The 14,267-nt window shown below is 31.7% G+C and overlaps 1 protein-coding gene across 2 annotated transcripts; it reads right to left on the bottom strand.

The window, feature by feature from the left end:
- Positions 1–2,392: 2,392 nt before the first annotated feature.
- LOC113867261 (type IV inositol polyphosphate 5-phosphatase 3-like) lies at positions 2,393–12,806 on the bottom strand. 2 transcript variants are annotated; one of them, XM_027502453.1, is made up of 11 exons: positions 12,542–12,806; positions 12,250–12,361; positions 11,445–11,507; positions 10,780–10,852; positions 10,535–10,639; positions 9,389–10,232; positions 8,841–9,025; positions 6,965–7,073; positions 5,246–5,388; positions 3,860–4,085; positions 2,393–2,818 (listed from the first exon to the last, which is right to left on the bottom strand). In XM_027502453.1, the coding sequence occupies exons 1-10, from the start codon at positions 12,569–12,571 to the stop codon at positions 3,869–3,871; spliced, it is 1,881 nt and encodes a 626-aa protein (XP_027358254.1). In that variant the 5' UTR covers positions 12,572–12,806; the 3' UTR covers positions 2,393–2,818; positions 3,860–3,868. The 2 variants fall into 2 exon arrangements, with proteins under 2 accessions (XP_027358254.1, XP_027358253.1); XM_027502452.1 differs by having other exon boundaries at positions 2,440–2,818; positions 12,250–12,406; positions 12,542–12,748.
- Positions 12,807–14,267: the final 1,461 nt, after the last annotated feature.

The following is a 14,267-nucleotide window of genomic DNA, read 5'->3' as shown; positions in this document are numbered from 1 at the left end:
TCGAAGGGAGAGGGAGAAATAACTCTCCCTGAACCCTAACCCCCTTTAAATCCTTTTATGGTCGCGACACTTTCACTACAGCGAGATATTCTCGCTGTAACGAGGTCCCCTCGCTGCAACAACACGCCCTCACGCTGCAGCGAAAATCTCAGACTAAATTGCACTCTAATTTTTGTAGAATCTTGTTACAGCGAGACTCTCTCGCTACAGCGATATTGCACCCAAAAATGCACCCCAGACTATTGCTCTCTCGCTACAGCGAGAAGGTGACAGTTCTGGTCCTTCCTCCCAGGGCCTTCTCGCTACAACGAAAATTCTTTCGATGCAGCGAGAACAGCCCAGTACTACGCCTGCACTTAGATACTTAGCTCATTTCAGCCCTATCCAGTCATGCACACACACATACACACACACACACACACATATATATATATATATATATATATATATATGCACATCCACAACATACATATATTCATACTTATTACACACAGAACACCATCATTACCCATCCAATGCAATTTTTAACATCCATTTATGCTTATACACACATATATATGCATTTAGATTTATATAAATAACAATAATTAATATTACTGAAATTCAGAGCGTTACATAAGGGCTCGCCATATTTTGCCACCTATCTTATAGTTTCGCCACTTATCTCATCCATGCATGATATTTTGAGGGCAGTCTGCTCATTTTGTAATTCATTCCAAAAAAACTTATTGAAGCAAAATCTACCTTGTTGATGTTTGAAACCAGAGACTTCTAACTCCTAACTAAAGACTAACCCTTCTACTACTATGTTGCTTCTGCTTGTGCGTTATCATTTGGAACTCAATATAATTACAGGATTTCTAAATAATCCAAAGCATTGAGATCCATCTCTTAAAACATCAAACACATACTGACAAATTATTTGAACAAAATAAAATAAATACTTTTATATCAAAACTTCTTTAACTAAAATCATAAAATTTTGTAAAATATATTGAATTATCTTTGAGAAAAAAGGAAAATTGCATTACACACGTGAACATGGAAGGGAGCAAAAATGAGGATGTTACATATAGTGTAGAGCTCTCGAGCTACACATTTCGTATTGTCCAATCAAATCAAATATAATAAAATAATAATAAATGTTAATAAATATATTAAAAAGTAATAAAAGAAATGATTACAGTACATACTATGCCCAAATCTTATGCATCCATCAAATCGGATTCAACAGATTAATAAAATAATATTATAATTATAATTTTTTTTTAAAAAGAAAAAACAAAGGTGGTTTAAGTATGTATTTTCTCCCAAATACATCTACTGAGAGTAAGTTTAAAAAACAATTGAGAAAAAAAAAATAAACTTATCGATACAGTGATTCAAATGATGAGTTGTAGTTAGCGATATACTATCATCTTTCCTTTTGAAGAGTTAGTTAAGTATAAACATTAACTTATCTCTAAGAATGACAAATAATTAAGTGCATTTTAGAATCTTGAAAAATTAATTTCTAATTTTAAGGTTAATGTTACCGTTTAGGTGATAACTCATAGTTACATCATGTTATGTTATTTATATTAATATAGGCAATTAAATTTTGCATGAGAATTTATTTAGATATAGAAAGAAAGAATCCTTTATAAGTTAATATGATGAATGATGGTGTAGGAAAAAACCAACTCAAATAATGAAAACTTATCAAGGTTAACGGATGAAGGTGAAATAAAAGTGACAATGAATAAAAATTTTATTGTCAATTAGATATTAACATAATATAACATTAGTTAAACTACTTTTAACTTAAACTATAGGTATCTTTTATTGCAAGCAATTATGTTCTTAAATATTATTTTGTGCTTATTATAGACAAGTTATTGTAAGAAGTTTGTAAAAAGATGGGAGTTTAGATTTATTTATTTGATTTAAAAAATATAAAATTTGTCATTTGGTTCAAAAATGTTAATTGAAAAAAGTTAAAATACTGTCAAACGACTCTCTGTTGATTTTGCTTTAAAAATTACATCTGTATTGCTTCGTTAATAACATGTAAAATGTTATAAGAACATTAGATTACAGTTGCATTTTTTTCAGATAAGAAATGCATTACTTACACAAGGGGAAGTTTAACAACTCTGAATTGTTTAATTACAAATTAAATGACCTATCTTACTGTCATTTGTTATAGCAACTCAATTGAATTATAAATTAAAAAATGTATTATTTATAAACGTCAACATCAATATGGCAAAGATGCTAGTTTTTCTTCGCATTCTGAATTTGTCTCAATAAATGCTGGAGATGCAATCTTATTCAAATATGTAACAGTTTATCTAAATCAAATCTGTAAAACATGCTACCAACAGATGATGTATTTTACATGAAAAAAAGACACAATAAAAGCGATGTTTATATTTCTCTTGCACGATGTGTAGCATAGAATTCAAATTTTAGCAAAGCTGTATTTTATTGCTGCTGTGAATGGAAGTTAAAAGCAGGCGACACCACCTTGGACAAGCAAAAATATCATAGACATATATGCTTCTATTTTCTAAACACGTATGAAGCTCTCACATGCAAGGCACACCTCAATCACATATACAAGATACAGCCAACCAAGCAATTAACTCTACTTATTGGTGAGATCCCTAAAAGACAAATCATACAACTATCTCCTCTATAAAGATGGAGGCAAAAATTAGACAAAAAACAAATGAATGAATGAATCAAATATCTACTAGTGGCAATATTGAGTGTTAGAAGATGACGCTCCCCGATATTCTGCAAATTAATATCCTTTACAGCCCATGATGTATCCCTGCAGCAGAAAGTAGAATATGAAATATTAGACAAGGCATGATTTTGGAGATATTCAATATATTCAAGTTGATAAAATTGAGAGCTAGTCAAGAAATAACCGATGCAATCCCACGGTAGCCTCTGAACTATAAAAGTGATAGGAGTCAAGATATAAAAGGGAACTCTTAACTTTTGTGGACCCTACTGAAAATTTAGAATAACACTTGGACCAATGTAATGCATTGTTTCTAATCTTGTTCCTTATCTACTAATTAACATCAACCATAGATCTGTACTATGTCTTAATTGTTGGGATTCATATGGTAAGCAAACAACTTAATTGCACAAATGTGAGGATCCAATGTGATGCAAACCAAAAAACAGAGTATGTGATGCAAACCATAAAACAGAGTATAATATATGTACTGAATGAAATAAGGAACCTTGGTTAAATTGAGAAAGGTAACCAAAACAAGAAAAAACAGATGGGAATGGGTACCCAATCTGCCCAGAGCTAGGCTCCTTAGAGTCACCTCACAAAAGAGGTATCCTCTACCAAAATGATGATAGAAAACAGAATGATCCCCCTTCTCTCTCCAATCTGATACTACCACAATGATGATAGAAAACAAAATGATCCCCTTTCTCTCTCTAATCTGATACTAAATAACTGTAAAGATAAAAAAGACAAAAATGTCTCACCCACATCCCCAAAATACCCCTTAACTAACAATCATGACCCAATCACCCCTCTAATGCCTTTTCCTCACGTAAACACGACCCCATCTTCCATGGTTGCCTTCATGTACTAAAGGCTCACTTGATTCACCTCCAATGGCTGTATCACAATGTTTAGCCAAATATGCGAACAGGTATGAACTACAAAAAGTATAATGGCCAAGACATTTTCTCTTGACAGTTCATTTTAGTTTGCCTGAAGCTGCTTTTTCCAAAGGCTATTGTTCTGAACAAAAGTGAGGGGGTTGACTTTGTTGAGAATAGTTCATTCAAACCTTATGCATACATCACATGATTATATTTGATATACTAAGCAATTCACCTGTTCCAGTTAAGCAGCTAAATTCCAATTACTGAAATTTATGGCTTCGTCATTTTCAATCTCTGCATCAGTGAAAGTCAGGGCTCGTTGTAGCTTCCTAGGAGAGAACGCCTCAATGTCCACCATATAAGTGGCAGTCACGGGTCTGTGATCTGAGAGTTTGAACTCAGCCCTTTTGTAACTCAATAGTCTCATTCCTTTGCCATATGAAATAATTCGATCACACCTGAAAGATGGTCACAAACACATGGAAAATTCATCAATGTCACATGTGGCAGATATCACTAGTTCATAAACCATTAAATTCAGGTTTAAGGACATAGTGAAGTCAAAACATTTTCAATAACCCAGTATTGTAATTAGTATATTCAGTTTGAAGCATTTAGAATTTTCCAAAAGTCTGAACCAGTGCATACATCTACAAGTATATGTGCAGATCTCTGTTTAAAACTTATGCTTGGTAAAAATTTAGTTAATACAGTAATTCATGCTAATATAATTACTGAATAGAATTACAAGTCCAACAAAGCACACAGCTGCTAAAATGAAACAACTCTCCTCATTATCTTAAATTTGATTGCTTGGCAATTATCAATGAGAAAATTCACTAACCATTTGTAGGGTGCGCTATAAGCAGTTTTGTGCTCTAGTGGATGCTGTTTGATACACACACCAAAAAATTTCCAAATTTATCACAATACCCTTTGTGTTGTGCATTGTTTCACATGAAGAAAATGTTTAGGAAGTGATTTTGACATTTAATCATTTTAGTTTTTATAATTAAATTATTTTCACACATTAATCTTTTGCAATTTATTTATAACATTGCTTTAATTTTTAATTATATTTATCATATAATTATTAATAAAAATTTAATTTTAAATCATAATGTATTGTCACTGTAGCTGATACTCATTTGGGTGGTGAGGAATTTGGTAACAAAATGCTGAATCATTTTGTGTCTAGGAAAAATCTTACCTTGACCTCACAAATAGCATAAATTATTTCCCCATGCCTCACGTTGGGAGTATTAGTCTAGGAAATTCTGCTCTCTTCAAATTTTGAATAAAATATCAGGGTTAAAAAAAAGTGATCAAATTTTGACCTAAAACTCGATAAGTTTAAGATTTTGTCTCCTGGGAGGAAAGCTTGTGCCATTCAATTAGTTTCCTACACAAAATGTCTGATCTAAAACATCTCATTTTGACTTATAAGTGTGTATTCAAAGCGCACATGATAGAATCAAGAATAAATTTGGACAAACAAAATGTCGGATATTCCTAATAAATTTGAAAAAATGAGAAAGAATGTTTTTAAAATTGATAAATAAACATAAAAGCACAGGATTTGCAAACATGGAAGCAGAATCTTGGAATAAAAGTATACCATGCTGGTGAGCGCTTTCCACCAACCCTGGGATCCTCTCCAAAGTATTTATCCGAGTTCAGCTCATATTTATAAGTTGGTGGAAAGTTTAACGTGCCTTCAGACCATCCACCAAACACACCGTTCTTGAGTTCTTGCATGAGCTGTCATAATAAGACATCAGTTTATTAAAAAGCCAGACCATCTCATAGGATCCAGAGGAAAGTAGTTAGAATAGTTAGTTATATAATTAGTTGAAGTACAAATAGTACTATACTACTATGAGAAAATTTGTTTATGGTTTAGCTTAAATAGTAGAAGGGGGATCGAAGGGGAGGTATTTGGAATTGTTAGTGTCAAAAACAGAGCAGGGACTCTGTTTGGGAAAGGGGAAACCCTTAGAGGAAACCATTGGTAGGAGAGTTCTTTTTGCGTTCAGATTTCTTTCCTAATAACAAACTCATTCCGGCTCTTTCCATTTCTTTTATTCTATTCTTGAATTTTAGTTCATTGGTTCTAAACATCATCAGCTAACAAATTGAGTTCACTTTTGAAGCAGGAGCTCTACACATTTCATCTCTCATAAACTAGAATGAACAATTACATGTATTATGAACAATAGCTATCGAACATGGTCCAGTTAGGAACCATTAGGAATGGTATCCGTTAATGAGTAAAATATGACATGAACAGAGGATGACACACTTTTTTTACGATGAATATTGTTAAAGAGAAATATGAAGTTTTTCAAACATGAAATCAAAATTAAATAAAACATGCATATGTTTTGTTTAAGAAAAATAGGATAGCTTCAAAGTATTTGTTAATTCTAAATAATGACAATGTCTAGAATTTAGGAAACTAAAAGTATAGAAGTACAAGTTCTAACCCCAAAATTTGAAAAAAGAATGATGAAATTGCTGTTACCATTTTATTTGTATCACAAAAAATTTATCAGAGTAAGAAAGGAAATTCAAGATACCATCTTTTTTCTTTTGCACAAAAGCAACACAACAAAATGAAAAATATGAGTCTTTGGGAAAGTACCGCAGGACATCCTATCCTCAGAGAGCATTTAACACATAAATAATGGTATCAATACTTTGTGAAAGTAAACTTGAGATCTCCAATTAGTTAGGGCATTCATTATTTGCACAAAGACTGCTTCACATGTCTCCTATCAGTTTTTTGTTGTTTGAATGGCATAATTATCAATTTTTATATATAGGAATATATCCATTTATTCTTGATACTTTCTTCACTTAATAAATTTTTGTAGATTATGAATTTGGCATATTCAACTATTGAATCATGTGATATCGTCTTGATAATCATACATGTCAAATTTTAGATAAATTAAACATTATGTAATATTATAACTAATATTTTTTTAATATATTGAAAAACATATTATAGGTTAAAATAATTTTTAAATTTTATGAAATTTTGTTAATTTTATCTACTCAATGTAAACTTTCAATAAAATGGTCAGATTATGGAATTCACTGTCTCTAAAAGGTTATTAAGTGGAATAAGTTATTACTCCCAACCAAGAGATCAAGCGATCAAAATGTCTTAACATAGATATTCTCTTTGACCAAAAATAATAGAAAACTCTCATAAGTTGGCTTGTTCCCAATTCCCAATCCGATCAGAAAACACCAGTTTTGACCTTTTAAATTAGAATCCAGAAGAGTGTTCTTGTGAAGAACACTAAATGTAAAGAGTTTAATATAGTACCTGGTCTTTCTCCACCAATTTTGACCACTGTTTCTTTGAGATAAGAGCTCTTGTTTCCAAATTTGATAAGTTGATACGGTAATTCAGATCACCCAACCATATTATTCTTCTGCAGAGTGCAGATAAATTCAAATTGAATAAGCAATTATAAAACACAGAACATTTAAATACAAAATTACAGTGACCAATCAGAAACAGAAGAAAGCTAAATATGCTCCAAGTGAATGAAACACGAGTGCTCAAACTACGTGCTCAAACTACCTAGTTCACTACATTATGGCTTGCAATTCTTTTCAACCACATTAAACACACAAAATGCTCACAGAATATTGAATTATGGGGCCATATAAGGTATTATGTTTATTTCCTTAGTGTTAAGTGAAGAAAAAAAGAGTGTTATGATCAAATCCTTGTGTCAACCACACAGCAGGGCAGAATTATATGGACCAAAAATAATAAATACACAGCTTGTAGCTATCCTAGTACCATAATTACAACAATACAATGAATCTGTACATTATTTATAAATTTTCCAACAGTTAGATTCAATTATATCAATTAAATAATAATAGGTATATATAGAAGTAATTAACCTCTAGGATTTTCACATTGGGGATTATATATCTTCATTAAACTCAAGAAAACTGGGATTTCATTTTTGAAGAGAAGAAATTTGAGTTTGGGAAGAAGGGTAGACTGGAAGATAAGTAAATAAGCAGAGGAGAACATTCTCTTAAAGAGAACAAAAACAAAACAGAGAAAGAAATACACAACAAGAAAGCAGCCCTTGCCTATAGTCTATAACAACATCCCACTAAAGGGATGGTGTTAGGATCCAATTGCAAGGTATGAGACTTGAGTCCCACATTGGAAGTATGGAATTCTAATATGGGGTTTATAAGGCTTTGCACTCTCCAACTACAACGGCTAGATTTTGCTGTGTGGTTCTCCCAAGGTTCTTATCAATTGGTATAAAGCCTTCTACAATGTCTCTCAGCCACAATCGTATATAGGTGGTGACACTAGTATTGCAATGTTCATTCGATACTAGTTAAGGGACTAGTGCACAGCCACTGAGGAGGGTGGTGGTATGTTAGGATCCTAATAGCAAGATATGTAACTCGAGTCTTATATTGGAAGTATGGGCTTCTAGTGTAGCATATTTCCTTCTTAATAGTAACCTACCATGTCCTTTTCAGCCTCCCTCTACCCCTATTTAAAAGACAACATGTGTAACTGTAATATCGCATCTTCTTATGGAGCCTATGGTGTGGGTAGGTTGTCATCCTACATGACAAACCATCCTAAATGGTTTTTCATCATGCTTTCCTCTATAGAAGGTAAATACTAATGAAAAAGTAGAGCTCAGTTGCAGCAAATACAGCATATTCTAACACAAGTTGGCAAAACCATACTAATTCTTAAAGGAAAAGTACTGTGCTAATGTATATTGAATAATGCTTTAGCTGCTCCAATAGTCAATTACAATAATAGGTCACATCACAGTGAGACTAACTGAAGTTAGTGCATCAATAATTTTGATCTGATGGGCCACAACCAGATAATTCATCAATAACTTCCTTGTACTCTAATTTTGAAAATGTTAGCAAGTAGCAACCACCTTACCACCTCATTCCATGACAATCCCCATTTCCCAATATAAACATTATTTTTGTGGCTTAACATAATTGATAGAAAAATGATAAACCCAAAGAAATATCATAACAAATAATTAAGCTAAAAGAAAGATAAGAAACCAAGGACTAGGTAATACAGGGCAGAAATAAAACATGCAATGTGGAAAAATGTATAGAAGTTCTAATAAGAAAGAAATTAGCAGTTAAGTTTGTCATGGTATATTAAAGCATGCACTCACTCATGATCAAGGATTCTTTTGGGAAGTCCAATATATGAGAGTGAATGGAAATGGGTTCTACGAAGTATTTCATGAACATCAGCATTTCTTTTAAGTTCATCTCCTTCCTTCTCACCAGACGTAAGGTGGGTGCATATGAAACAAAAAAGTGTCTGATATATGGACATGCTGACTGATATCGAACCCTGGAAAAATTGAAAAAGCTTTTAAAATCTGATGCAATATTGATCACATGGTCACTCTACTTAATATTAAATATTGCCAATAGTACAATCAATCTAATTCAAAAGGCCACCATGAACTAAAATAATATCAATATAATCATCACAAAAAAATATTTAAAACCTTAAAATTGGTGGATTAAATAATAAGCCATTTATATTAGGGATAGCAAGCAATATATAAGAACCTTATATCAATAGTGAAAATGCAGAAAACTGTATTTATTAGGGATAGAAAGCAATGTAAATATGATAATATGACAATATAATGATATGAAAAATATAGTTTCAAGAAGTAGAAAAGAAAATACTTTGAAGAGAAAAGACCTTGTTACCAATATAGCCCATAACACCAACACCAACAGTTGAAACCTTTAAATTTTGAATATGTTTTCGCAAGCTCCGACGAACCCATATGGTGATGAAAATCCCAACCATCTGCTTGCTCACAATTCTTACATATGATGATCTTCTTTTCCGCTTTACCAAAGCTTCAAGGTCAATTTCAGGAAGTAAACCTAACCCTGGTATTTCTTCCCTAACTGACTTGAAAGAGTTATATGTTTTGAACGACTTAGATGATTTAAAGGATTTGAGTGATTTAAAAGAAGTTGGTCTATCCAAAACTCGCTGAGATAGCAGATGTAGTGGAGGCTCTGGCCAGCTCAAACCAATCCTTTCAGACCCACTAAGCATTCTGGTTAATTTAGAGGCCTGTTGAGCAAATGATGTATCAAGGTTTTCTGACAAACCTTGTTGCCTATCAAACATCTTTGGAAAAGAAAACTGTCTCTGTAAATCAGTTTTAACTGGCAAACCGGAGTTGGTAATATCAGTAGCATCAAAAGTTAATGCATTTGGATTCTCAAATTCCTCTGTGTTTGTTCCATCAGTACCTTCATCACAAATATTGTTTTCTTCATCCAAAGGATGGACTTCCTCACCAATGTCACTATCGCTTTCAAGGAATATTTCTTCTTCTATGTCAGGGACATCCTCTGATGGCTTAAATTTTGATGGAGATGGAGGGTCACTAAAGGATTTTATCTTTGGTAATTCAGGTCGAACTCTATTCAGTGTTTCTCGAATAATATTCTCCCATTTTGGAACAGGACGAGTATCTTCAGCACCAAAAATGTTACCAGGATTTAAGGGTACAATCTCTTGAAGACTGCAAGTGCAAAGCATTGTTTTAGTCAAAGAAATGGGATGAGTCTTGAAAGCATGAATATAGAAGTAATTAAAGTAGAGAATATTTTAATGGTAATTACAAGATGGCATCAAATGTATTCAGGAGTACATACAATAGCAGAAGAAGATGAAAAAGAAATTTATGACTAACACCAAAACCTGATTCACAAACATACCAAGACCAGCTTAACATTATAGATGAGTAACAGTATTTGATGTGACAAATATCAAGGACATAGATGTCAGTGGAGTATTTTCAGTAACTATCAGTGAAGAAGTTACCCAAGGACATAGATGTCAGCCGGTTCATTGACAGTGAGCCAATCGTCAATATCAAGGTCATCAGGTGGAAGTTTTCCTCCAACATTCCATGTCCCAACACATACCCTAGGGGGTAAATATACACCACAATCCAGATATGAGAGGCTTCAGCAATAATGCCAAATAAACTGTGCTTTTCACACTTGAAATCATTGAAATTAGTGTCTGCTCTTGCTTGCTAAATAAACACAAGAGTAGTGCCTCACCTCAGCTCCTTTGTGTTTATATACTGAGATCTATAAGTTGATGATTTTTGCCTCCTTAACCTTGGAAGAAATTCTGTAATTCAATAGATATTTAGGCTACTATCTGGGGCAATAAAGAATAGCAATATACTATACCTTCATAGTTTACAGAATAGATGATAAATCAGAAACTACTTTATTATAACTTAGCACTGGATGTTCATGGAATTGATTTCTGCATCATACTATGGTTTTTTGGTGATAATCTGCTTTCAATAAAGGAGGAAGAAAGCCTCCATCACAGCAATAATATTATAAAGGTTTTAAATTTAAATTAAATGATATTAAATAGTTTAATTTTCCTAATTTAACAACCATGTTTATTTTTCTGCAGTACTTACAATTTATTACACCTACACTTTCATGCAGACAACTAATTCTATACCTTTATCCCCATGTAGAAAATCAATCAATTTCCAACAGCCTACTACAGGAGGAATCATTCAAAGTGACAAGTAACCAACAATAAATCCTAGTTTTAGAACTGTAGAGATGTATCAATCATACACACACTGAAAAGCCTTATTAAACCAGTCTTGAAAGTACATTAAAGAAAATGAACCAAACTTTGTACCTCAGACTAGATAAATTAGAGCTTCATGTATGGAAAGAAAAAGGAAAGTCACCTTTTGATTCATCTGTAGCTTCATCACCTCTGTCATCAACAAATCGCGACTGTCTTTCCCACTCTACATAACACACCAAACTCAAAGTGAGATCATTAAACAAGGCCTATTAAACCCCAGAAACAATCTCAATTCAGTGTGTGTGGATAAAGAACTTGAAAGAGGTAATGCATTTATTGAGAGGATTTAGATTGATTTTGTTTAAAATACTTTGTTTGGACATAAAAATAGGAGAATTTCACAAGTCCTGAGTATTTTTATAGAGTTCGTTTTAATTTTAAAAAAAAGGGAATTTGAAATTTCAACTTTTTTTTTTATTATGAAATTTCAACTTTAAAGATACAATTTTGAAATTTCTTCTCTCTCTTTCCAATTTTAGCAGCTTCTCTCTCTCTCTCTCTCTCTCTCTCTCTCTCTCTCTCTCCCCCTCAATTCTTCCTCCAATACTTGAGTCTGATGGAAATGGTGGGAAGGTGTAGGCAACTCAGAACAGGGTTGGGTTGAAGATGGAAGTTATTAATTACAAATTAACAAATGAAAAAAATAAAAAATTCTAATGATAGAATTTGGAATTGCACCAATTTAATTTCTTGTCATTTAAAATCCACTAAAATTTTGAAATTACCTATCCAAACACATAGTTAGATCATTTAACAATTCCCATACACGCACATACCCCAAAGTTCAGTTTTCCAAATTCTAATCAAATTAACAAAATCCACAACACCCCACTTCCCCACAATATCAAAAAAGAAAAACACAGAGCACTCAAAATGACAACAGAGTCACTGTTGCATAAACTCACCTTCATTGTCTGAACCACTCTCCGGATCATCATCATCAGGGTCAGCACTGTAATCAGACTCATAGCTTCCCATGTTAAGCCACTTGCGCATGACCACCCTTGCCCAGAAGAGCTGTATGCAGGACCAACCCAAACAACACATTTCAGCCCAAGTTCTCTGCAATTTGCCTCAGTTTCCCAAAATCAACAAACCCCATAACACCAACAAGCAAATCCACCACTCAACAGAACAAACAAAGAAATTCTATGAACCATCATCAAAAGAGGAAGAGAGAGAAAGAAAGAACAGTACCTGTTGTTGGTGTGGTGACCTGTGCTTCATCACTGCTGAAAATGGGTATTGGAATATAACTAACCAAATGAGAATATTAAGATTGATATTGAGAAGAAGAAGAAGAAAGGGTAAGAAGGAATATTGTGTTGCTCGCCAAAACGCAGTGAGCTAACCAAAAAAGATGGCGGTAGGAGCTGAAAAAAATGTGCTCCTTTGTTTTCTGAAGATTCCGAAGCTTTTGACTGTGGAATTTAATGAAGTAGAGAATTTGAAGGGGTTCGTTGAGAGAAAGTTTGCAACTTCAACAATAAATAAAGGACAGTGCGGTGTGACACTGAATTGTTTGTAAAAAAAGAAAAATTGTTAAGATCAGACATAAGTATTAAAAAAATTAATTTTTTTATTAACAAATATACGTCTTATATTAAAACTATAAAAGTATAATAAATCTTTTTAATTAAAATTTATTATTTTTATACATTTAATCTTAGTTCAAAAAAGTATATTTATTATATTTTTTAAAAAATAATTTTACATTTTGAAGTAGACACATTTTTAAGTGTTTTATTAAATAGTATATTTTGGAGATGTGGGTAGGTATACAAAATAGTAAAAAAAATATATGTGTCTGCCTGTCAAACTATGGAGCTGAAGGAAAATATAAAGAAGGATTTAGTGCTGCTTCATGCTTATTAGACGGCAACCACTGGTCCATCGAGGATTATATGTCATGATGGACGGTTAGATTATTCATCGTTCAACTTCTACTTTTAATGTTTTTTTTTTTCCAATTTTGGGGTTATAAGTTATAACTTAACTTTTATTAAGATAAATGGTAACTAATGTTTTGAGGACATTAATTAAAAAATTAAAGTACTATTTTTATAAAAAAAATATTGTTAATAAATTTTCTTCCACAATTTTAATATAATTTATATTTAAAAAGTTTAATTCTTTTACTAATATATTAAAGAACTAACTAATAAAATTCGTTTATATATATATATATATATATATGCAACATCTTCTTATATTATTACAAACTCTTACACTTAAATTTAAATTTTTTATTTAACTTAAATCTAACATATTATAATTTATTACTTTATTTACCGTTAAATATAAGTTAAATGAAATATTCAAATTAAATATAAAAATTTTTAAATTATAAAAAAATTCTTCTTAATATTTGATATATTTAAATATAGATATTATCGTTGTATTTATTTTTTAATATATTTAAAATAATAACTTTAACACTTGTTTTAGTGTTTTTTTTTTTCTTCAAGAGCATATGTATGTAATAAAGAATGAGCATGAATGAATTGTAACTAAATATGCAATTGAAATGTTTAGATACATGGTAAAGAAATTAATTCATATCAACACATAAGAAAAAAATTCAATAATTTTAATCTCAATAGAAAATATTTCTTTTTGTCCGTAATATCATAAAGACTTTAATTTGTAAACTTTTATAAAGCGTTAATTAATATTTTTTTATTACATTTAGATTTGACTCCTTTGAAATACAAAATATAAAATAAAAAGATAAAAAATTATTTAATTAATTATATTTATAAAACGAAAAAGATCTTCTTACACTAGTGTAAGTCTAAAAACTCTCATACTCAATTTGAACCTTTCATTTAATTTATATCTAACGTCAGTGAAGTAATAAATTATAATCCGTTAAATATAAATTAGATGAAAGACTCAAATCAAATGTAAGAGTTGTTAGACT

This window comes from Abrus precatorius, unplaced genomic scaffold, assembly GCF_003935025.1.
Source record: "Abrus precatorius isolate BTA unplaced genomic scaffold, Abrus_2018 Scaffold5, whole genome shotgun sequence".
NCBI lineage: Eukaryota > Viridiplantae > Streptophyta > Magnoliopsida > Fabales > Fabaceae > Abrus > Abrus precatorius.
Note: the sequence above shows the minus strand (reverse complement) of the source record. Positions and strands in the feature narration are given on the sequence as shown.